Genomic DNA, 26225 nt, shown 5'->3' with positions numbered 1-26225 from the left:
GACATTTTATTTTTAACTGAACTATTTCTGAAGCATTTTAATGGTCAGGAGGAAAATAATAAGTAGTTTGTAGCTGGCAGAGGAACAAGAGCTTTTTGCAGGCCCGTCGCCAAGAGAGGGCATTAGGAGGCAGTGCACCCCAGATGACACAGCGTACCCCCCTAATCGTATGGTCAAACTTATTATTATGTGAACTTGAGCCCTTTTATTACATTTGAGCGCTCTCGCTCTCTTTCTCTGTCTATTTACACTTTCTTTAGCAGTATTTGACCCCAGGATGGATCTCTACAACAAATCTTTCAAATTTAAATCAGATAATTTAACGTACTATTACATTAAACATAATAATATGAAACAAAATACATCCCCAAAATAGCCCATGTAATCCTTTCTTAGACTCACCTTATTATTTATTCAAATACAACAACCAATAGCAAGTCTCCAGCAGCATACCTTTCAATATGTTTTTTTTTTCAGACATATTAAAATAAAAGAGTTTGGTTGTAGTATGGTACATAATAGATATAAATGATATATGATGGTTATACAGTAAGCATACATATTGTAGGTTTATATTTCACACAGTTCTCATTGTAGACTGGACTTGTATTGGTCTATTTCAGTTTGTTCAGTCTGTTTCTCACTTTATGAAGTGTGCCCCCCATGAAAACAAAATGCCCCCCCATTCTGTATGTTCTGGTGGCGACCCTGGCTTTCTGGATATTGTGTTATAAGGGCAGACGCTTCACAGTTTGCCTCCTGATTCTTAATATGAAAGATTGACAGAATCAAGCTGCTCTACTGATTTATTCCCAATATAAACATCTGGAGTCGGGTGCTCATGCATACATGATCACCCGGCTTTCTGAAATGATTTTATGTTGGCGAGTTCAGCTCTGTATTATGTATTCTGGTTGAGGAGTGTGTTTGCATGCGTTACCCAATCAGGTGGTTCTTGTTCTGCTCAACTACAGTAGGTGGCACATTGGAAACGACCACCTGCATATCCAGCTGGTTCACCACGGACACCTGGCAAACATAAATAGCCTTTAGTCATAAATGAGAATTTTGTTGATTAGTGATTTATTATTTAAATAAATGTGAATGAGTATAAACAAAATATATACTTTTTCTCTAATGGCTGGTGAACAAAAATTGTGCAGGGTAGGATGATATGAATATGATATACCAAATATTACAGTAGGCACCAAAGGTCTAAATGAGCTCATGTCAAATGATCTTCAGAATTGCTCTAATGTTGTTTATAAAACGCTTATTTCCACTTATTGATTCTGATTGGTCAATAGCTGTAGTTTTTTTTATGATAAAACACAACTATGACCGCTGTACCCAATGATTTTGTTTATCACTGCACAGCACCCTTAGCAATGTAAACATACGTAAAATATTTAGTTACTGTTCAGTCACGCAGGGACTATTTTATCCAGTGGATGGAAGACTTTTAGTGATTTTACTTCATTAAAGTTGCATTAATACTTATTTTTTGCTGAAATATTTGTATTGTGTGGCAACTGTTTTATAAAAGCAATTAGATACTTGAGGCTGTGCTGTATCATGAATAAGTCATGACTGAATGGGTTGCATTGACTTGACTTATTCATGATACAGCACAGCCTCGAGTATCTTACTGCTTGCTTAAATTTAAAATGTTTCAATGCACAGTATATCTGCTCACAAAAAGTACAGACACAGCTGTGATAACTTATAAAAGTAGCATATTTTTAACTTGACCTTTTCCTTCTGTTAGGATAGGGTGCGAATGTTTCCTTAAAATATAAATGTTCATGTCTCTGTTCTTCTAAAGTTTAAAGGGGACGTATCATGAAAATCTTTTGCACAGTACTGTATATTTGAATTTAGTTGTACTGTATCTATCTGAACAGAGGATATAGAGAGACAAAAAAAAATGTCTGTAACAATTAACTGATGGTCTCTGATGCATTTCATGTTGCTATTTTTTAAAAACAAGGTAAAGCTGGAAGACCTTAAGTTCTTATGTGCCCTAAAATTTTTGTAATGGTTAAATCTATGACAATTAGATCAGTAGAAGTGACGGAAACAGTCTGTTATGATTGTATACAGTTTTGAGTAAGTTACAAAAGTCATTGATTACTAGTTACTAATTACATCTTCAATCATGTAATTAGATTACTGTACAAATTACTCGCTCTAAAAAGTATTTCAAATTAAAATCTTATTTAGTAAATGAAACAAAGAACGGCTCGAATAAATCATATAAAAATTAGTCTGGTCACACTTTTTAAGGTTAAATTCTCACTATTAACTCTTTCCCTGCCATTGACGAGTTATCTAGTCAATTAAGAGAAAACATTTGCCTAATTCCCTAATACATTTTTAAGTCACTTACCCAATTTATGAAAAAACTAAAGCCAAAACGTTATTTACTAATTTTAAACTCTGTATGTTTTGATAATCGTTCTGAATCTGATTTCTAACAAAATTCCTTCATAAAATGCAATTATTTTATTTTTTTGCTAATTTTTTAATTTTTTTAAATACCCATATTCAAGTTTATATATAATTCAAGTTTTTATTTTCTCTTTATAAGCAGAGAAAAAATATAGATAGGATGAAAAAAAAATTCCTGTTTTGTTTGTTTATTGTTTATTTGAAAGCAGATGGTCTGTCCTTTTATTTGATATATTTGTATGTTTATATATTTTTAGACGAAAATTTTACTGGAAGGCATTTTGTGAAACTTTTGTGAAAATCACAAAAAATGCTGGCGGGCAACTTTTCAAAACATAGCTGGCAGGGAATGAGTTAAGTATTGGTAAGAATTGGGTAAGATTAAGTATGTAGAATAAGGTTTTGCAGAATCAAGCATTAATGCTAATTAGGTACTAATAAACAGGTAATATCTTAGTAATATAACCGGTAGTTTTACCATTATTCTTATTACTCACCAAAGTATTTAAAGTGAGAATGATACATAAAAACATCCATTTTAACCTTAGACTTTTAATTTTATGTTACATTCACTATTGTATTATATAAAATTGTTCTATAGTCTATACACAGTATTTAGTTCAATTACATCAGAAGTAACAGTAATTAAATTACTTTACTTTTCAAGGTTTACTTAGTTAATTACTTAGTAACTAGTTACACCCAACACTGGTTGTATAATGACATCATGCTTAGATTCAGACTAAAGAATTATAATAAGTGCCAGTGCTCCATCTCCTGTATGGACTTCATATCATGATCATGTATTTTTTGTCTATTTGTGACTCAGTGAGGTGGTGATTAGTTGACCTCTAAATCTGAACAAGCAGTGATCCAGCTGGCATCAACTACATCTTCACGGAGAAGTTATGAAAAGCACATTTATTTGACTCAGGGGCTGGAGTGCAGTTTAAGGATATTGAGTTCATTCATGCCATTGTTTTATGGGTTTAAATGTCACTGAAGCCCCTGAGTCCACATAAAAATCAATGTTTCTTCTGCATCGGCTTCAGGAGAAATCACAACGCTGTATTTCTCTCATCAGAATCAGAAAGATGAGGGTATGGGTACATCTGTCTCTCTCGGCTGTAAAATCACTGATGGATCGCACCACAAAACCGATTACTGCTTTAAACTTAAATCAATGTGTTTAAGCCGGCTCGAGATCATGTATTTAAAGCTGAACTACTACATTTTCTGCACCTATTCAGTATTCAAAGAAATTGCTAAAGTAATGATCGGGTTCAAAAGAATAACAATGCCACATTACGGCTTAAGTGTGCATTTTTAGAGAATTATTGATGTATATTTGCAGCAATTTTGGTTTTATTTTATTCATCATTTTCAATTAGTTTCCTTGATGTTCTACATAAAAATTAAGTTTTTATCCTTTTTAAAAAACACTCACATGACATCAGTGATGGTCATACTTTTTTCGTACAGTTTATTTAACGTATAAGTACGTATAATGTAGACATGACTGAAGTTATAAGACCCTGTCAATAGGTTTCCTGAATGCGCCACCCCAAGTCTTTCATTGGTTGAATAAACCAATAATCCCACCCCAAACTCTTAATCACTCTCAATCACAGGTCCGAAAACAAGTTGACTTTGATGTTTGCATGTCATACTTACCACCACCTGAGCGCTGCTGCTGAGACCCTCGCCATAGTCGTCTGTGGCAATCACATCAAATTTGAAGTAGGAGCGGCGCATGTTTCTGTACATGATGGCCGTTTTAATCACGCCCGTGAACGGCTCAATGATGAAGCCATCTTTGCCGTCAGTAGTTGGAGGGATAATCAGCCTGTACAGCATGGCACTGTAATTCCCTGTGTCCTTATCCAAAGCCTGACAGAAACAATAGAGCAAAGACGTGTCAAAAGGCTCCAAGAGTCACAATCTACTCAACACTTACAACACAGATCTGATCAACTGCTGCACTTCCAACGTTTAGTCCTCAGGTGGCGCTCTGAGCTCCAACTTCAATCCTTAAACCTTACTTTGGCTCTGGCACAGACGAACACTATGGCATTTTACTGCAGTGACAATGATTTATAATAGCTTTTTGCAAGCAAGGGATACGCACGGCTCCGCAGATAGCAGGACGTCGGCCCTCGGCCCTCACCGAGTCATTAACACAAATGAGGCTTTTTCAATATGCCTGGGAGACTCATTTCAATAAATACAGACACACTTACTGTGTATTAAAAGCCTTTGCAAACAAAAGGTCCGTGGTTTAATTGGTGATTTGTGCGGCTGAGCTCAAACAGAACATAATCCTTCGATTGTTGCTGCGGTGCGGATTCGAGCCGAACCGCCCCCGAAATTCAATCAGTCCTTGCTGAAGGAAAAGTCTTTATCTTTTTACCACCGATTTTAGGTGAGGAACGTAAGGAGTCAGTGTTTTCTCAGAAGGGTGATGTATCACACAAACTAATTATCAGATCAGGGACGGGCAATGGTTACACGGCTAACTAGAGAAAGAGATTTCACTGCACACAGGCGTTTGTTAAATCCGGCATTTCAACGATATTAGGGTTGACAGAGCAAAAGCGATTTCAATTTCCTCGCCTTTTTCTCATCAAAACTATTTAAGAGGGGTTTCAAAGCAGATTAGTTTTATCTATGAGCTGCTAAACAACCTGAACAAAAATCCATAGTAAGTGAATCTGTGACTACCAAAACATGAACGCGTGTGTGGGTCAGGGCAGCATATTCGGCTTTTAACTTTTGCTCACTAAACGTCTCGGCTCTGACATTTTCTACAGAAGAACTCAATTCAATTCAATTTAATTTGAAAAAAGTTTAATCCGCTTACCCGCTTCCTATCCCTACCGTATATATATATATAAATATATTTATTTCTCCTAAGGGTTTTTGTCCTTCTAGGAGTTTTCTCACCCGGTTTTCTCCTAGGGGGTTTTTTCGTCGCAGGGAGAGTCAGCCAACTTTGGCTTAATTTAGCACTTTACTGTATACGTTACATTATTAATACGCTAGCTTGTACGGTTTAACCTTAGCCGTTATATTCTATTTCTTATATTATCTATTGATTTTCTGTGTTCTCCTTTACATCTACTCATGTAAAGCTGCTTTGCAACAATTAACAATTGTGAAAAGCACTATATAAATAAAATTGAATTGAATACAGAAGAACTGAAGGTAATCCGGACTTTAAATGATCGTGAGCCCTCGACTTAACTCAGTCTTTGCAAATAAAGTTTCTTGATAGATCGCAGTGCGTTGGCCACTACTGTGGTTTTGGACTGCTGCTGTACTATAAACAGGGTAGAGTCACATAAGGTAAATGACAGCATGTCATCTCTCAGGTGATCACATCGTATATGGAAATTAAACAGAATAACTTTTGGCAGGAATTCGGAAACATTAAGAAATGCCTGGTCAACATTCAAAAGCTTCCTTCTGTCAATAACACAAACAATACTAATTTCAACATACATGATTTTGAACAATCGTTTAGCCTTTTCGGGATTAACCCTAACTTTTGAACCCCATCAAAATGTCATACCCAAACTAAAATAGATACATTTTATGAAGCCCTTTCTCTAAAAACTTAAGTTTGGTCTCATTTGAAAGCAGTAAACACTTGGAAGTTTATTATAAAGACAGAATTGTTGTTTGTGATACTAAAATAAATAGTTATAAAGAGCTTAAAAATACATATCTAATTACCTTACAAAATACATTTGATATATGAAGAGTTTGGATCCAAAACGCAATAAATCCATTTTGACTAATTTGGGTAAAATGTGTTTTCTATACAAAAAATGTGACAAGATGAAAACCACTATTTTCTGTTACAAACTTTCACATAGCATCTTCAGGTTATAATAAGATTAAAAATTCAAATCCATAATTTGATTTTCAAAGATTTTTTATAAAAAACAATTAGTTTTTTTCAAAATGCTATAAATCTATTGAATCAATATATAAATGTGCATTCATCTTTGCCATGTTATATTCATTTAGTTGAGTAATTTATCAATCAAATGACTTACTTTGTTGTATTAAGAACACTGTCATTAATGCTGTAATTCTTGGGACGTCGTCGCTGAACTTTTTTTGACAGCAATCAGCTGTAAAATGTTTTGGTCCTGCTTGATTTTCGTTGACTTTGAGTAAAATAATGGAAAGTTTTTCATAAGATCCCCTTGGGTCAATGTGTTAGCATGAGAGAAGCTTGATGCTGTCATATCAGAACAAGCAACTCGTCCGAGTGCCTCTCACGTAAATTATTTGATTTTAATTGGCTTACGTTTCTTCAACGCCACAGAAAACCACCACAGGTTTATCAATGCCATCAAAGTATTATTTTGCTTTTGTTTGTTTTTTGATCATGAAGTCATGAAGTAGATGAGGTAAATGATTCCGCGTGTATTTAGAGCACCGCCATTATTGTATACAATGCGTTGATTGGTGCGCTGTGATTGGTTAAGCTGACTGGTTAAGGAGGACTGGCGTTTATCGCGGTTTGAAAAAAAGGGGAAAAAGATGACAGAATAACACAGCAAATATTGGATTTTGCTTAAAATTAAGAATGTACTTTTTAATACTGACCTAATACAATACTGATTTTTGGCGGTAAAACAAAAAAGGTGTTTATCAATTTTTGGAATAATCATTATATAATTTAAATTGACCTTAAATGAATCTAGAAATGCTAAAGCCACAGGTCAGACTATTTTCTGTTTCAAATCTTCAGATTTGATCCCTGACAGCATGGGTCACAAGTAAAATAAACCTACATAAATAATTAACAGTCTTTATTATCAGAATGTTAGATGAAGTAAAAAACACAAATAGTGTTTTAGAGTTCTGTGATTAAAATTAAATAGGCAATTTCTTATTTATAGAGGTAACTTTGTGTTTAAATTCATTTGTAAAGCAATTATTAAAGCTCCAGTCAGCTTGTTTAAGAGCAGTGAATGTTTATTTTCATACTTTCTTGTCAATATTGTCACTTTATTAACATAATAAACAGCTGCAGGTTTAATAGGCGGCATTTATACTGCAATGCTCTTTGCACAGATCCAATATATTGACACAAATGGAGCTTTTCTCCATCAGCACGACTCAAAACATCTCAGGAAGAACACACATGCAGACATTTAATAAAGTTAAACTGGAATTCTTTGCATTAAAGCACAAATTGTGTCAAATATCTGAAATGAAAAAGTTTTGAAAATAATATGTTGGCCAAAGATTGACATAAACTACAATCTAGTGAGACGAGTTATGAAACACAAGCCTCATGAATCTGGAATGGAGATAAACACCATTTATTTCTCACCTGCATCTTCAGCTGACATTTATTTACCAGACTGAAGGGCCGTTCATATTATAACAATAACAATAAACAATACAGTTTTAAAAATCTTTTATAGCAAAGTAGCGGAGTTCAAACCACAACTATAACGATAAATATACAATGAATGTAATTGTTGTGCTCACTTGCTGAGCGATTTTTCCCACCTGATGAACGACAAACCATTTACAGCCAATCAAATCTATTTAAACTTCAAGTGCACGCACACTTGAAATGACAGTGAAGAAGCTCATTGCTGAGGTCTACAGGGAGTGCAGAATTATTAGGCAAGTTGTATTTTTGAGGATTACTTTTGTTATTGTACAACTACAGTGCTCTTGGTCAATTCAAAATGTTAACAAACCCTCAAACCTGAACATTTAAGTAGTAAAAGTGAAATTTTGGCTTTATTAAGAGAATATTTCTATGTACATCATTATTAGGCAACTATTAGTGTGCAGAATTATTAGGCAACTAAATGAAAAACAAAGATTTTACCATCTCACTTGGGTTTTTTTCAACTGTTAAAGTGAGAATAATAAACAAACTCTACATTTACAAAAAAATTAATAAAACAATAAAAAATAAAAAAATATATAGACTCAGTGACCAATATAGCCACCCTTCTTTTCGATAACAGTCACAAGCCTTCTAATCACGGATTCAGTCAGTTTCTTGATCTGGTCTGAACCAACATTTTGTGCAGCCACAACCACAGCCTCCCAGACACTGTTCAGAGAGGTGTACTGTTTACCTTCACTGTAAATGTCCTGCTTAAGAAGGGCTCAAAAGGTCTCAATAGGATTTAAGTCAGGTGAAGAAGGGGGCCATGTCATTAGTTTTTCATCTCTAAGGCCTTTACTGGCCTGTCATGCAGTGGAGTACTTTGATGCATGTGATGGAGCGTTGTCTTACAAAATAATCAGTCTTCTTGAAAGATGCAAACTTTTTCCTGTACCACTGCTTGAATAAAGTGTCTTCTACATTACAGGCAGGCAGGCACAGACAGGTATTATTAAACATGAGCTTGTTGGACCTTTTTGGGTTGAAAATGGAAATAAAAAACAACTCTCAGACCTACTGCCAATTTTTAGAAGACACTTTCTTCAAGCAGTGGTACAGGAAAAAAACTGCATCTCTCAATAAGACTTTATTATGCAAGACAACGCTTCAGCACATGCATCAAAGTACTCAACTGAGTGGCTGGCCAGTAAAGGCCTTAAAGGTGAAAAACTAATGACATGGCCCCTTCTTCACCTGACTTAAACCCTATTGAGACCTTTTGATCCCTTCTTAAGCAGGACATTTACAGTGAAGGTAAACAGTACACCTCTCTGAACAGTGTCTGGGAGGCTGTGGTTGTGGGTGCACAAAATGTTGGTTCAGACCAGATCAAGAAACTGACTGAATCCGTGAATGGAAGGCTTGTGACTGTTATCGAAAAGAAGGGTGGCTATATTGGTCACTAAGTCTTCATATTTTTTTTATTTTTTATTGTTTTATTATTTTTTTTTGTAAATTAGAGTTTGTTTATTATTCTCACTTTAACAAGTGAAAAAAAAACAAATGAGATGGTAAAATCTTTGTTTTTCATTTAGTTGCCTAATAATTCTGCACACTAATAATTGCATAATAATGATTTACATAGAAATATTCTCTTAAGAAAGCCAAAATTTCCCTTTTACTACTTAAATGTTCAGGTTTGAGGGTTTGTTAACATTTTGAATTGACCAAGAGCACTGTAGTTGTACAATAACAAAAGTAATCCTCAAAAATACAACTTGCCTAATAATTCTGCACTCCCTGTATATCATAAAATGACCTCAGGTATCTAGCGCTGATGCAGTTGCTGTGAAATTCACTACGTAATCCCTTTTCCTACTTCACTAACTATGCCAAACAGTAAGATATTAGAATACACAAACTACTAAGGCTGAGCTCATATTTCCAGAATTACTCCTGTGAGACACACACGACGGCTGACAGAAACAGACAGCACTGAGAGACGTAGCGAGAAAATATAAACTGTGAGAGAAAGACCGAATCATGAGGGAGAGAAAACAAAGAACTGATACAGAGACTGTTCGAGAAGCAGCGGCTCGCTCGTCTGGCTGATTTATGAGGATCTTTTCTGTCCTCAGTATGTGCTGCCCATGTCCACACTATTGACAGTTGTGTTGAGATCCGTATCGGTGCATCTCTACGGCCGTGGCATTTTACACACTACCAGCTCATCTCCAGATGATCCCATCTCTTAGACCCCAGCTGGTCTGACTTAAGCTCCTCGGCAGGACCATAAATCCAACCAGCCACACAAATAAGGAACAACATCACCTCACGTGGGCATATGAACACACACTTCATCCCATCAGCAAAGAGAAATACTACTGGAGGCTACACAATTGTGCATTGTTAAAAACAGTTTATTACACAAATTAATTACAACAAACCACAGGCCTTTGAGTAATCTAGTGAACCATGCACCTGTTTTGGCCAATGCAGACTGTCTGGTAGATATTTAAACAAAATTAAGGTTCTGTAAGCGGATTATGACTATGATGGTCTGTGGTAGTGATGCGAAGGTCATCTTTCAACCCACGGGTAACCCACAGGTCGGGTTGGGCCGGGTAAAGTAATTGTTACCTTATTGGTTATTGCGATGTATGTTGCGTGCAATTCCCCATAACCTATATAAAGTTTTTGGGAATATATCTTTTCATATTTGATGAGGTTACAATACATAGGTCTACATAGCAACTTAAAGGATTAGTCAATTTTCTTAAAAGAAAAATCCAGATAATTTACTCACCACCATGTCATTCAAAATGTTGATGTCTTTCTTTGTTCAGTCGAGAAGAAATTATGTTTTTTGAGGAAAACATTGCAGGATTTTTCTCATTTTAATGGACTTTAATAGAGCCCAACATTTAATACTTAACTCAACACTTAACAGTTTTTTTCAACTGAGTTTCAAAGGACAATAAACAATCCCAAACGAGGCATAAGGGTCTAATCTAGCAAAACGACAATAAAAATAACAAATATACACTTTTAAAGCACAACTTCTCGCCATGTAGATCCGGTCGTGATGCGGCAGCTGACCCCACGCAATACGTCATGACGTCAAGAGGTCACAGAAGACGAACGCGAAACTCCGCCCCAGTGTTTACAAGCGTCTTGAAAGAGGACCGTTCCTACGTTGTTGTATATCAACTGATACTAATTAATGTCTTTGTGGCAGTTTATTTTTTAAAATGGTCCGCAAATGTGCGTTTTATATGTAACACGTGACCTCCCTACGTCACTACGCATTTACGTTAGGTCGCGCTGGACCGGACCTAGACGAAAAGTTGTGGTTTAAAAGTACATATTTTTTATTTTTATTGTCAAAAATGACAATCGTTTTGCTAGATAAGAACAGTTCTTGAAAAATCCTGCAATGTTTTCCTCAAAAAACATAATTTCTTCTCGACTGAACAAAGAAAGACATCAACATTTTGGATGCCATGGTGGTGAGTAAATTATCTGGATTTTTCTTTTAAGAAAATGGAATATTCTTTTAACTTGCGTGATTTAGCTTGCGCCGCCAGCCACAACAACAAAACAAATGAAGAAATAAAAATGAAGATGAAAGATGAGGTGCGAGAGAAATTAGGGTCGGGAATTTATATCATTAAAAGCTGCTAAATCTAATGTTTGGGACCGGTTGTCAGAAGTAGTTGTGATGTAATGTAATGGCTGTTTCCAAGCACGTATATTACAATGCCTAGTATGTCTATTTAATGGTCACAGGCAGGTTATAAAAATAGATACAGCGGTGCGGGAAGGAGAAATTATTTAATAAAAGCGGGACCTGCAGTTTGGAAAAAACACCAACCTGCGCATCACTAGTCTGTGGGTGGACTATGGGCAATATTGAGACATTAACAATTTTACCTGGACCTGCAAAACAGAGGTAAAGGTCTTGGCATCCTCTGCAACCCCACCAAGATAAAGTGGGTTAGTGAAGACAGGAGGATGATCATTTTCATCCTGCACCTTGATGAAAACCTTTGCTGTGTTACCTACAAGCAAAGATCACAAAATATGATGAAAAAATCATCTTTAAATTAAACATCAGCAAAAGACAAACCAAACACAAAATATAGCATGTAATGCTTTAAAAACATGTTTTTATTAACATCAGGAAAAATAATCGAAGGAGATTTTGTATTTAAATAAAGTAGTTTGATTATAAAACTCAGAGGGGCGGTTTGACGGACAGAGATGAGACTAGTCCTAGACTTAAATTAATGTAAAAGCTGTCCAAACTGAAAACAACTTGCATTGACATACAATGAGGAAAATACGTATTTGAACACCCTGCAATTTTTCAAAAAATCTTAAAATACATCAGTGCCCTTTGTTTTGCCTCAAAATGAATGCCAGTAATGTTTTTAGTAAGACTTTTTTGGTAAAAGTAGTTATATTTCCTAATTAAACTAAGGTCTAGTTCTGGTTTAAAATAATCCCTGTCTGGGAAACCACGCCAGAATGTTCATTTAGGACAATTTATATTTAAATTTATATCCAGCACATTCATTCAGAAACATTTCATGGGTCTCCAACCCTGTTCCTGGAGGGCACCAGTCCTGCAGATTTTAGTTACAACCCCAATCAAACACACCTGAACCTACTAATCAAGTTGTTTAGGGAAGGGGTGTCCAAACTTGGTCCTGGAGGGTCGGTGTCTTGCAAAGTGTAGCTGTAAATTCCCTCAACACACCTGCCTGAAAGTTTCTAGTCTGCCTAGTAAGACCTTGATTAGCTGGATCAGGTGTTCGATTAGGGCTGGAGCAAAACTCTGCAGAGACACCGGCCCACCAGGAGCAGGATTGGACAGCACTGGTTTAGGGCTACCTAAAAAATAAAGGCAGGTGTGTTGGAGTAGGGTTGGAACTAAAATATGCAGGATAGGTGCCCTCCAGGAACAACGTTGGAGACCACTTTAATAAGAAGTTACTACACCTCACCAAACCAAACATACTGACAACAGCGGCACAGAATGAGCAAGAATCTGTTCTTCACACATGACATGATCTTATGTTAAAAAACAGCTGATGTGACTGAAACATAATGTAGTGTCCTCAATACAAGTTATAACTATTAAACCTGAAGCACAGTCTCATCTCCCCAAAATAAATCCACTTGCTGTTAAAGTTTATCTAACATCCTGCACAATAATTTGGTGTATCTCATCTAATATTGTTTTATGTGCTCAATTAAGTACGTTTTGATTAAGATAATCACATAATTAATTGGCTAATATTTCAAATCGATAGGCACGGATACTTATGAGACCGTCTTAAACAGAGGCTTTATTAAAACCTCAACCTGCAACAATTCACAACAACTGTACAAATGAAGAGACATAACAAGCTGGAACATGTTTGCAATTTACGTTATGAAATACCTAAAAACACTGACAAGATATAATAAAAACAAGCTTAGAAATCAATAATGGTCTGGAGATAACAAATCATTTGATTTTATCACCTTGTTGACAATATGATTGTATAATCCTTAAAATTAATAACCATTTAACTCATTCACCACCATTGACGAGTTATCTCGTCATTTATGAGTTCATATTTAACTAATAAATATGCCTTTCTGGACGAATTTCAAAGTGAAAGTGTAATACCGCTTTTATCCACTAAATGGCGCCAAACCGAATTTATCAAAAACGGAAGTTAAAAAGATTTAATGATTAATTTTAACTGCCTTTATGTTTGATAGTCATTCTTAGTCTGATCTCTAACATAAATTCCTTTACAAAAACGCAATTTTTTAAAGCTTTTTGCTCAAAATGTTGTATTTTTTAAGAGAAATATCCATATTTCAGTGGTTAAATTAAGTAGAAAAAGTAAATATATAATGAAACGTTTTTTCTCCATTTTGTTTGTTTGTTTGTTTATTTATTGTTTGTTTGAAAGCAGAGGGTGTGTTCTTTAATTTGATATAATTTGTATGTTTATATATTTATAGAAGATAATTTTTCCTGCAAGGAATTTTGTTAAAATTTTGTTAAAATCACAAAAATGCAGGTGGGCAACTTTTCTCAAAAAGGCTGGCGGTGAATGAGTTAATATCAATAGTCATATAATCTGATTAATCAAAAATGTTTTGTCGAAGAGGACAATCTCTATAAATCAACTTCAGATGGAAAAGAAGGGAAAATGTCCACCCAACACTGACTGGCCTGAGATCATTGATCATTACATCTGATTATATGATAACAGTCAGATAAGCTCAGACACACTCGAGTGTTTTTAGACACCAAAACAAAGTGAAATTATTACTTAAAAGTGAAATGATAAAACAAATAATACCCAGAACAAGCTCTAAAATTGTTTTTTAGACAGGGCCCCGTGTGACAATCTTAAAAGTCTCACTTTTGGACGGGGCGCGGAGGTTGGACGACACCACCCTAATGGAGTCGGCTTCCACACGGAGGACATAACTGCTGTTGATCTCATAGTCCAGAGGTTTGGCAGTGCTAATAACTCCAGTGATGTTATTCACAATAAACTCACCTGTGCACAAGAGAAACAGTATCATGTTACCCAATTCAAATCATTATTATGTGCACAATGATATAAGCAATGTTTTCTAGATTCCAAAGTGCAGAAGCCGCTACAATGTGGCCACCAGGTAGAGGGGTGAACGATGACACTTGTACCTTATTAAATTTAATTGTAAAGCACTTGGAAGGTACAGAAAACTTTTACCCCGCATTCAATTGTGTTCAGCCCCACATCTTGGCTAAGAAACTGGTGGAAATTTTTAATTTATATTTAAGTATTGTAAGTGGATTTTTTTAACCAATAGATCACAAAGAGGCTGTTCACACCTGGTATTAAGATGCGTTTTGGTCGATCGGATCAGAAGTGGACGATGCTACATATGGGGGGAAAACATTTTGAGCTTGTCCACTTTTGACCACAGTAAAATTTTGGCTAAAAACAAGGCTACATTTGGGCTGTCAGTGAAAGTCTAATGCTGAATTTACACCAAACGCGTTTTGGGTGTCAAAATCGCGTCTACCGCGCCTAGTTTGCCGCTTGAACACTATGAATGCATTCGCGCATGTAGAGCGGAGTAGACGCGCGGAAAAAGCAAACATTTGACGCGCGTCCGAAGCAAAATCCGCTTCTTGTGGGAGGGGCAACTGCTGTGCGAGTGTCTGTATGTAAGATGACTGATGTTACTTGTGCATTTATCAAGACTGTTACCATTTTTTATTGGTTAACCTTACTATCGGGGTAAAATAAACGACGTGGGTCGATAAACGTCACGTGACTCAAAAGTGAAGTGTGTATTACAACTTACCAGGTTGCCCAAAGTCCTTACTGACACTCTTCCAAGCGAGGTCCTTTTTATTCCTGTCTCCTCTATAGAAATAACAACTTGTGTCATATAGCTTCGAGTCACTGCTTGAGTGAGTGACTCCGGGCGGGGCTGCCACCACAGCAGCAGGCAGGCTCCTGATTGGTTAACGCGGCGCGAAATTCCGCCAAAGTTCAAATTTTTCAACTCGGGGGTCAGCCGCAAATTCGCGAGAACCGCAAAATGCACAAAAGCACCATTCGCGTGTACCGTGCACAACGCTCAATTCGCGCCTTTCGCGCGAGCTTCACGCGCGAATGAGGCGGAAACGCGTCTTCCGCTCCACGCCGAATGCCTCTTCCGCGCCGCGGGACCTCCTGACGCGCGTCAACGCGTCTGCACATTGACTTAACATTGAAATCACTCGCGCTTCACGCCTCTACCGCGGTTGGTGTAAACGCACCATTATAGACGTCTACCATAGCCCAAGAATAGACGATACATGTAAGTTTAAAACAAAGGAAAGCAAACACCTGTTGACTTTGCTTACATGTTGGAATATGGCATGTAAACAAATTCAAGGTTATTTAGGGTAGAAGTGGGTTACTCATAGCCTAAATTGGGTCTTTAGTTAGCGGTCATTTCAAGGTTTTTGCTTGCTGGGATTCAACCGGATTGCTATGTGGTTGAAATGTGTTCGAGCAGCCACAAACCGCCTCTACACCACTTGATCTAATGTGCTGTATCGAGCACAATGTTTTTCCACTGGACATGACTTCTAGGGCAAACCCACGTTGTATAGCGTGATCTTTAGGCTTTCATTGATAAAACAGATGCAGCTGCTCTCTTTTATCTTTGCTGTACTTTCCGAGCGTGTGAAAGATGTGCAAGCTTATTTCATCGATTGCGCTGAAGTATCATAAAAAGCTGTTACATATACACATACAAAACACTGTGCATCATGTTAACAACACAAGCAGCGGATTCTGACATATTATTAGTTCCTGTCAATTTAAACCCATTATTTTTCCCACTCGCTTTTAAACAAAAGCCCCACAGTCCCACAGTCTCCACAAAGTAATCAGGACAGAAGCGGTCGAAAGTGGACAAAAGAGACGGATTAAAACACCAGGTGTATATGAGAATGTGTCTCTCTCGTCCACCTGTGATCTGATAGATGAAAACGCATCTTAATACCAGGTATAAACAATCCCAAAGAGTACAGGTTAATGGGGTTTTGTCCAATTAATTGCTGTCTTCTACTGGTACCCCACAGGGTTGTCTTTTGTCTCCTTTTTATTTTCTTTATATACTCATGATTGCCAGAGAGACTTTGAGACACATTATTAAATTTGCAGATGTGATCGTGTCCCTCCTCACTAACTTAGATGAGCGCTTAATCATTTTACTCAATGGTGTGATGAGATTATGAGACTTTTAAAGTCACCATGAAACGGAAGTAGCGATTGCCTTATTTTCCCCGTGGTGACGTATATCCGAATGAAACGGCTTCTGGAATGAAATAAGGCAGGGCTGGATTTGAATTTTTCCATCGAGATCTGATTGGATCGTTTGAAGTTGGGTCGTGTTGCTAATTGCTAATCGCTGCGATCTTCTCCCGGACCCCGCCCACCTGCCATACTTATGACCGGAAGTGAAGAGAGATTGTTTTGAGGAGGGGAGGAGATTTGCATTTTTGATTAAAGATTATGAGCACACACAAATTTTTTAAAAATAATGAAGCTCACAGATAAGTCATTTGTTAATAATACCACAATATTAAAAAAAAAAAAAAAAAAAAAAATATTTATATATATATATATATATATATATATATATATATATATATATATATATATATATATATATATATATATATATATATATAGTTTTTCATTTCAATTTCATTGCGACTTTAACTCATTTCATGTAAAGGAGCTTTTGGTTTATATCCATGAGCACAATTCCATGCAAAGTCAACCTTATCATGAAAGGTTTTAACTGCACTGTTATCTCATATGTCAATATTTCATGGTTTAAATATGCAATGTCTCTGATAAAGTTTTTAAAGCATTTTTTCCCACACTTTGATATTTCCATACAAATGCAAATTTCAGAATCGTCACATCCATAACACTGTTTCGTCCTCATAAATGCACATACAAAAATTTAAATAAGTATTCTTTAAAGAGTTGTCCCTTCTTCATTTGTTGGGCATTATTGCTTCTGGTTTGTGCATTTAAATTCACAGAATTCCTGACAAAGTATGTTGTCTCCCAAAAACTTTTTTGTCCTTTTTTGTCACATCCATAAAGCATGCATGTATCCTCTCATCTAAAATAGGAAACGTGATTATAGACTGATATTTTTTCTGATGTCTGGACAGGGGTTAGGAAAATATGAAAAGATGGTTCAATATATTTGTAATAAATGCATTCTCAGAAAAAATGATATTTCAAGCTTTGACTGCAAATGTCACATCCGTAATGCTGGAATTGCTCACGAAGTTCCAACTATAAAAAGAAAATATTACTTTTGAAGAGGAGTACTTTTTCTGAAATACCATGATATTATATAAATCTCTATGATGAGATTTGTGATACTGCATATGATAATTTCTGTAGTGGCTCAATGCATATCTCTGAACTCATCCCTAACAGTTTTCCACACAGTGTAATATGTAATGCACTTAACTACATATGGATTTCATGTCCAAAGTGCACTAGCAACCTTTAAGACTCATTAACATTCAGAAAGGATTGTGATCTCGGATGAAGTCAGATTCAGGTGCAATGATTAACTTATCCTTCCTCTCTTTTTTATTTGTGTTAATGAAAACAGCCTTTTGATTACTTATGCACGCTCCTTGATTCCGTCTAATGAGAACGTACCGAAACGATTTTCTAATCGCGTCAAACCAGCGGCAAATGTTTTGAAATGTGATGAAAAATTACAGCTCCGAACAGAGTAAAGGATTTAATCACGCTTGTGACACACATTTCCCGTTTCTCTTCTCCACGTCTCTCCCATGACACGCAGTGGAAGACGCCACAAACAAAAACCTTCTTACACAGACCGTTCAGCAGACAGCCTGGGAAAAGGTGAACTTTCATTATGGTCTGCCTGAAGTATTACAAACTCTAATTTATTACCTTACAATAATATCTAACTCATAAAAGAGCAACGGTACATTCCCTGCAATCTTTTTGCCGGAGGAATGGACTAAAGCTAGCTGATGTGGATTGCAAACCACCCCAAAAATAAATACAGCCAACTGAATGCAATTTGCAACTGGTTACATTTTACTTCCTTTGTGGTTGAAGCTGTTCAGAATCAGTATGTCTACCTTAAATTGTTTTGCCAAGTGTTTAGTGTAAATGCTGATATTGAATACGAGTCGCTTCCAAAAGATGATGTAAGCATGTCGTCAAAAAAAAAAAAAAAAACTGAATGCAATGCTCACCTCCCTCATTTCCTTCAGTGATTGAGTAGACGATGGTTTGGTTTATAGCAGCTGCCAAGATGACTCCTGCAAGCGTTCCTACAGGAGCGTTCTCACTGACTGGAGAGAACCTGCATTTACACAACAAACCAAAACATTAATGACATACCAGTTAGTCTACATATGAGTATATAAAACATCAAAACATTTATTAGTACATTAGAGTGCTTGTTCGTCTGTGTACGTGGAGAATATATCCGAAGGACATCTCTCTGTTTTTTTTTTGTGCCTTGTGCAATGAGTGTCACAGTTTTGACATGTTAAGATAAAAACAATTTGGTTTCTCCAGTCCGCTGTGATGTGTTTTTTTTTTCAGTTATGTTCTTTACTAAATTGAGAACAGGGTCAGAAAATCACAACAGATATCAAAATCTGTATATAGTGCTGAAGGTAGGAAAGCGGAAGACATATACATTATGTTTTTGGTGCAAGAAACCTTCACTGACATTTCAAGTGGACTCAAAGAAACGCGGTAGTAAGTGATGTGTTGTCATGTATTTCTGTATGAGACTTCCATTTTAATAGCCAGCCAGTAGAAAACAATGTCGAGGGAGCACGCACAAAACGTGATTAAAACAGCTATGGCAAATATTTACAACACCAGCCCTGTATAACCCGCCATGTATAAAGTGTGAGGATGAAATGAAGAAGTGGTCTGATACATCATATGAAGATATATTTCATGATTTCATGTTGTTGCTCGAGGGTGAAATGTCTTTCATTGGCAACTATTAAAGCACAGAGACATACCAGTACCTGTACAGTGGGAGTCAGTCCAGTGTTTGTACATGAAATAGACCAAAAATTTGTGTTTTTACCTTTTTTTATGTGGATGTTTAAAATATCATACCTGCCCGCTGGAGTTATTTTTTTTTAATTGACTGTTGTAATGTTTGACTATCTATGGCGACACATCAAGCCAATCGTGTGAATGTGGCGCTTCCTCCTGACAGTCAGCAGCAGTATTTTTCTCATTTAACACATTATGAGTTATTTAACAAGTACAAACCATGTAAACATTTATTACATTTATTTAGATATATTTTCGTTTTGTGTTTAATATGTATGTGTTATATTATATTACATCGCTTCATACGCACCAGGCAGAGACATGACATGATGTTTTATTAACGTAGTTCGGGAGGAGCACGTCAAATAAACCACTTAAGTACTTTCAGCTGTCTATAATCAGTAATCAACAAATACTCTAGTTCCACCAGCTGTCTACAATCAGTAATCATCATATCAGCACAATCACCCAATCAGCACAAAGGCAGGCAAGCCATATACAAGTCACAGTTTAACTCTCCAAAGATCCTCTGCAGTCTTCAGAATCCCTCCACCACCCTGTCTCCTCTCACTCACCATGTTATTTCCTAAACCTGGGGGGGGGATACTCTGCCTTCGGGCCCATTTCCGAGCTCAGAGCCCTCTCCCCGGACAGCAGGCCAAAAACGTTTACTAATTTAATCTATCCAATTTATTTGTAAGTGTGAACTCGTGAAATGGTAATTTATGAAAATATTTGCTTTTCAAAACATTAAGAACTATTATTAACATTAACTAATAAGCAGTTTATGTCATATATATTCTGTACTGTAATATGTTTAAAAAAATAATAGTATAATAGCAAAATTAAATAACCCTGCTAAATCAGCATATTTCTATCAGCATAATATTAATTGTTTTTGAACAATTATTGTATTTATTGTTTACTGGCAGTTTCTATGAAGGGGTTTACTGGATGAATGTGTGGATACATATGATGGGTGCGCATGAGCCACATCCACATTCAGCTCTTGTGCGAGGATTATGGGTAAAATAAATGTTTTGTAGAGATTTACTACATTTGTACCAGCTATTATGGCAACCTCTAACTGCACAAATGATGCCGGTCTTCCTGGATTTCATGATAAACATTAACTAGCCAGTCAAAACGGCACACTTGTGTCCCTCGCAATACAAATATCACCCACATTTACATCAAAAATAAGGCGGATACAAGAGTACTGTAACAATGTGGTCATACTCATAAATGTGTTTGACATTAAAAAGAGAAAAGGAGCTGAAACTGCAATATTGCAATTTGACACAACTGTTTCCTTCTGCTTCTTGATAAGTGACATGAATTGTCAAATAAAATTTTTATAAACTAACAATATACTACAGGTCTGACGGCTCAATCCTTTAACAATTTGAAACCTCTGGATAACTCACCAAAGTTAAATTTTTATGAAAAAATACCCTCAAATAATAAGTAGAATCAATGAAAAGCAGACTAAAATATTCATATGACTTCATTGAATTAGGAAGTTAAGCAGATGACAGTGTTAACCGGTCATCCTACACAGTTACTATACTGAACAGAATGAAGACAACGGGCTCTATCTTACACCCGGCGCAATGCAGCGCAATGCGCGACGCAAGTGTCTTTCGCTAGTTTCCACCCTAATTTTCACGTTTAGCGCCGCGTTGTTTAAATAGCAAATGCATTTGCGCCCCCTTTGCGCTCATGGGCGTTCTGGTCTGAAAAACGAGGTGTGTTCAGGCGCATTGTTGGCGCGTTGCTATTTTGAGGCAACTAAAATAGACTACGCCATTGACTAACAAAAACCTGGTCTAAAGTCAATGGCGCAATATGTTTTATGTTATTTAAAGAGCGCATTAGTAATATGCGCCTATAAACGGGAGGACAACGCGGGTTTGCTTATCACAAAGTACATAAATGCGCAGCAGCACAAAAAATGCTTTTAAATATGAAAGATTAAAGGATTGAATTTAAGAGATTATTATTGAGTCTCTTGGACATATTTATAAATGAGGACTGATTATGAGACGTTAGAAGGCGCAAAGAGCTGCTTCACCTGCAGCCTGGTAAGTAAATAAATGCTTTGCTTTGAACAAATGCGTCTGTTATTAAATGTTTTTTTTTTAATGCTACATCACGGATTTATTGTATATGATGTACCTGTGGATATGGCGAGATGAGAAACATTTGTAAGTAATGCTTAAAAAAACTCTTTGCTAAAAAAACCGCTGTCCAAAGTGCTGAAACGTGTGGAGATCCGTTTGTAAATTCTTTATCTCCTGTTTGTTACAAATAAATTATTTTTAGAGTACAAACCTTATCTTAGATACTTGTAAATTATTTTTTGATGATATTGGATAGCTATACATTTAAAGCAATTACAAGCCTGCTTTTTACTTCCATGACTAAAAGAAAACGGGTTTTAAAGGTTTTAATAAAAAAAATAACAATTTAAATATAAGGGAAAAACAACACAATTATTTAACATTAATCTTAAACTGGGGATCTTCTACCTCCGTTTAGTTTTTCAGTTTACAAAGTCCGTCATCTAAATAGGGATTAGACATAGCGCCAGCGCAACTTGCTTTTAAAGGGAATGAGAGCTGTGACTCTCATTGGTTTACTGCACGTTACGCCCAAAATACTCCCATTACAATAGGACCTACCCTTTTCGACCATGCGCTCGGCGCAAAAACGATTTTTCCCGTCGTTAAATTAGCAAAAGTGCATTCGGACACGCCCATTTAGACGTTGCGCTGTGCGCTTTAGACAATGCGCTTAGATCGTTAAAATAGGGCCCAACATGTTTATTGAATGTACAGTACAGTATATGTGGGAGTAACACACGGCAGAAATGAAAAAAACACAGTATGGTAAAATACAGGGTTGAAAATAACTCTTGAATTTCAGCGAAAACATGTTTAAACTTCCTAAGTCAAAGGATATTTTCAAATCAGTGGGTGGAAAGAAAAGTACATTCATATTTTTATTATTTTAAAAGATCTGGGGCTTGTTGCATCAGCTGTGTGTACACCCGGTCGTAAGAGTCTGGACGTAAAATGCACTTTAGGACCTACGTAGTGTATAATTAACACCTGTTGCACCATCTAGGTGTAGCGGACGTATGAGACTAAATCTTACGTCTAGTCAAAGGTAGGGGTAAGTATAAAGTGTTGAAATAATCACCAAATTATTACCATAAGGCTTTGGTTTAGTTCATGTGCAGGTTTGATGTGTTGAGTGAAGCGGTGCCTGGTTATAGTATTAGGTGGTGTTTACTTTAAAGCATTTGTGTTTTAAAATTTTCATCGTCTATACTGGCATTTCAAAAATATCTTCGTCCACATACATGAACATAAACACATGAAACGTGACCATTCATGCACACTGGGCATGCACATAAAAGTGTAAAAGAACTTTTTACTCTAATAATAGTTTTAGCGCATGTATGCAGGCTCAAAATTAATATGACGTTGAAGCCATACACACGCTGCAATCAAATGTGCTGCTACATTATGCTCTGAATGCACATGCAAATTTAATTTCTGGGCACTGAAGACTGGTTTTTGAAAAGCAAGTGATATATTTGATATTATAATGTTGTACTTCAGTAAAACAACAACAATGCTGTTATTGCAAACAATAATACTGTATGTTTTGCCATTTTTTCAAGGCTGTGATAACATATTGCAGTGGTTTGTATTACACATCAATGAGATGCAAAATTAATGTCTGTCTTTCATAATAGCTAATTAAAAACAAAACAAAAAACATATTACAACAATATTTAAACACAACAATACTCAAACATAAATATAAAACATTCTCTATTTGGATAAATGTTAAAAACAGCTGCCTATTCATTATCCCTTACTTAAAAGAAAATAACCATCTACAGCACATAAAGACACAGTACGTAAAGTATGCAGTCATGTATCAAGATTCTATTTGATAGCTCTTTATACAAATAGAAGTACTGAAAGTACAGACAAATGAAGAATTTCCCTGAAAGTTCAGGAGCAGAACATCAGACCCAATGAAGCAGACTTAAGTCCTCTCAAGGACAGTTTGAATACAAATTCTCATAATCCTTTTGCAGAATCGGCTTTTCAGAGTTCGATTACGTATTCGAGGCCGTGATGCACTTGGCACAGCTTTCCAAAAGCTCTGACAAACTTTATTGAGTGTGTGCCGGTGAGACACCTTCATCCTTGGCTTGGAGTACTTAGACTTTGTTGCACATGAGATTAGAAGGTGATTCGTGTCCTCTGAGTTGCTTTTGTTATTCAGGGCTGAACGATGATACAGTATCATTCCTGTAATCCCTCCATACACACACTGACACCTTGATCCTCTGCCAAACACTATTGCAAAGACTATAGAAAACATATTTTTTGTCCATCACCTCACAATGAGATTTAAGGATAATTTCTACACAAGCACATGCACAAATGCTACAAACAAATGAGGTCCATCAACCTCAGGTCATTACAAACTCTATATTACCCCAATGACTTTTCTGGTTTAACCTGTTACACAGCCCATGGTGTTAAAAGAGGACTCTACTGTGTTTATTATGAGAGATGGTGATAGACCATTAGCAGCGTCTGATGTACTTCATGTCGTTTATCATTTTTACTCTGCTGTTTGTCACATGAAGATATCAAACTATCAAGTGGAACCAATCACAAACCTTGGGCCTTATCCATCCAGACAACAAAAGATGTTTGCGATATGAACGATTTGGTAAATAAACAATAGATTACAAGCTTTTCAAGTAGTTTCCAATGTTCAGCTTTGATTTCATGAAACATTTGAAATGGTCTAATTCTAAGCCCCCTATCATGTTCTTTGATCTCTGTCTTTAAAAACCACAGGCTTTTACCATCAATACATAATAGCAAGAGGGAACATTAAATCCTTAAAAAAAAATTTAAACATAAGAGGAATGTTATTCACGGTACATCAATCCATCTGAATACAAATTCATTTAGAGAGAAAAAAATTGGCTTTAAAAATCAAAAGTGGGCATTGAAATCCCCGTGTCAGATTGTCAAACAAAGCACCTCGGCTAACTGAATCTGATCTTCATTGAGTGATATTTTGGCATGCCATATAATCTTATGTAAACATTAAATATCTCTGTTTACATATATAGCACAACTGTAGATTTATAGGAAATGCTTTTTGATCTTCAGGCTTAATTGCATCATGCTGTGATTAACATCAGGTTTTTTATATGGTTAATCAGAACATTCCCAAAGCAACAAGGCTCACATATGAAAAGCAAATCTGTCTTTTCTAAACAAGTTTGTTTTTCAAAACCAAAATCGCAGCCTTTCTAATCATTTTACATAAGAGTTCATTCATATAAGTATGTTGACTAAATTAAACTCTTTTGCTCCTAAATTGCTCCTGTTAGGGTTGCAAAGGGGAGGAAAGTTTCCGGTAAATTTCCAGAAACTTTCCATGTGAACTTAGACTGGGGAATTTTAGTAAATATTCCAAATTGGAAACTTAACAAGAATGAATTTGACCATTGCAGATCTGAGGACGCAGCTTCCCTACCTCAAGAAAGGAGACATCCCGGTCCCACTGTCTCACACCAAACCCCCATAGTGCGGTCTGGGCTGTGAGTTGGGAGGGATGTAGTGGACCAGGCGTACCGCACTTATCATTTGGCTCTCCCAAAGAAGATCGGATGTCGGTTGCTACATTGGAGGGGGGGGGGGCATCTCTCTCCGATGGTAACACGATGCGTTGCTGCCCTCTGGGCAGCCAGCGCAGGCTGTCCTCGACCCTGAGATGATGGGTCCCGAGGGGACTCCACCACCACCTCCCAAACCTTCCCACCTTTTTTCGGCCTGCTTTGTGTTCCTCAACCACATACCCCCCAGTAACTTTCTTCCCCGAGGTGCACGAAGATATCTCAAGGTCATAGGTAGCACCTTTCACTGCCAGGAACAGGTCTGGCACTTCTTTCCTGCTCACCAACCTCGGCGGTGGGAAAGTCCTTCGCCCAACAGTTCTCGTCCACTTAAAAGCAGACTTAGGTCATGAGTCACATCCTGCCCTATCGGAGTCAGTCGAGTCCTTCCCCAAACAGTTATCGACCGCCCAAAAGCAGACTGAGGTCATCAGTCACATCCTGCTCCTTGTCGAGGGCATCCTCTAGCGGCCTCATCCATCACCACGCAACAGCAGCTCCTATCAAAAGCAGCACCATGGAACTGGTCGCAGGCAGGGCGCCTCGCCCGTCCAGCCCGCCATGAAACCCTGCGGAAAATCTAGGGGCAAATGGCGCTGAGACTGGAGACCTGGAGATGGTAGGAACTACTCTCTGTGAGATGATGACTGCACCACTCCCTCCACACGAGGAGGGCCGGGGGACCCACAGACAAAGAGCAGTTTCCCCTTCCTTCTCCAGGTCTACAGAGGTCCTTAGGTTCTATGGGCAGCACAGAGTTGCCCCATTCTCCCTCTCCTCTGTCGCCACTGGACACGTCCGGATGTATGGAGAACCCTGTTAGGTATCTACATGATCAGACTGTTCAACTGCAGAGCCAGGTGAGTATCACAACACCAATCCCACCCCTTTTGTGCAGTCCATGAGCACCTCTGCTCGGCTGCCCCACTGTGGGTACGTCTGTCATGCCATTAGTCCCTCTCGTGCGATCCCTGAGAGCCTGGATAGACCTCCCAAGCCCATCACGTTGGCTCCAGCGCAC

General features: G+C 37.1%; 1 protein-coding gene across 3 annotated transcripts in view; it reads right to left on the bottom strand.

Moving 5' to 3' along the window:
- The window catches only part of pcdh15b (protocadherin-related 15b), a 297173-nt gene that overhangs the window by 38539 nt on the left and 232409 nt on the right, over positions 1-26225 (bottom strand). For all 3 annotated transcript variants that reach the window (XM_055175304.2, XM_073866716.1, XM_073866717.1), the window contains exons 25-29: positions 18651-18760; positions 14254-14394; positions 11756-11883; positions 4126-4341; positions 941-1029 (exon numbers count right to left, since the gene is read on the bottom strand). In XM_055175304.2, the coding sequence (XP_055031279.2) occupies positions 941-1029; positions 4126-4341; positions 11756-11883; positions 14254-14394; positions 18651-18760 (684 nt within the window). The remainder of the gene's footprint in view (positions 1-940; positions 1030-4125; positions 4342-11755; positions 11884-14253; positions 14395-18650; positions 18761-26225) is intronic.

This window comes from Misgurnus anguillicaudatus, chromosome 4 (genome assembly GCF_027580225.2).
Source record: "Misgurnus anguillicaudatus chromosome 4, ASM2758022v2, whole genome shotgun sequence".
NCBI lineage: Eukaryota > Metazoa > Chordata > Actinopteri > Cypriniformes > Cobitidae > Misgurnus > Misgurnus anguillicaudatus.
This window is presented reverse-complemented; position numbering and strand designations above follow the sequence as displayed.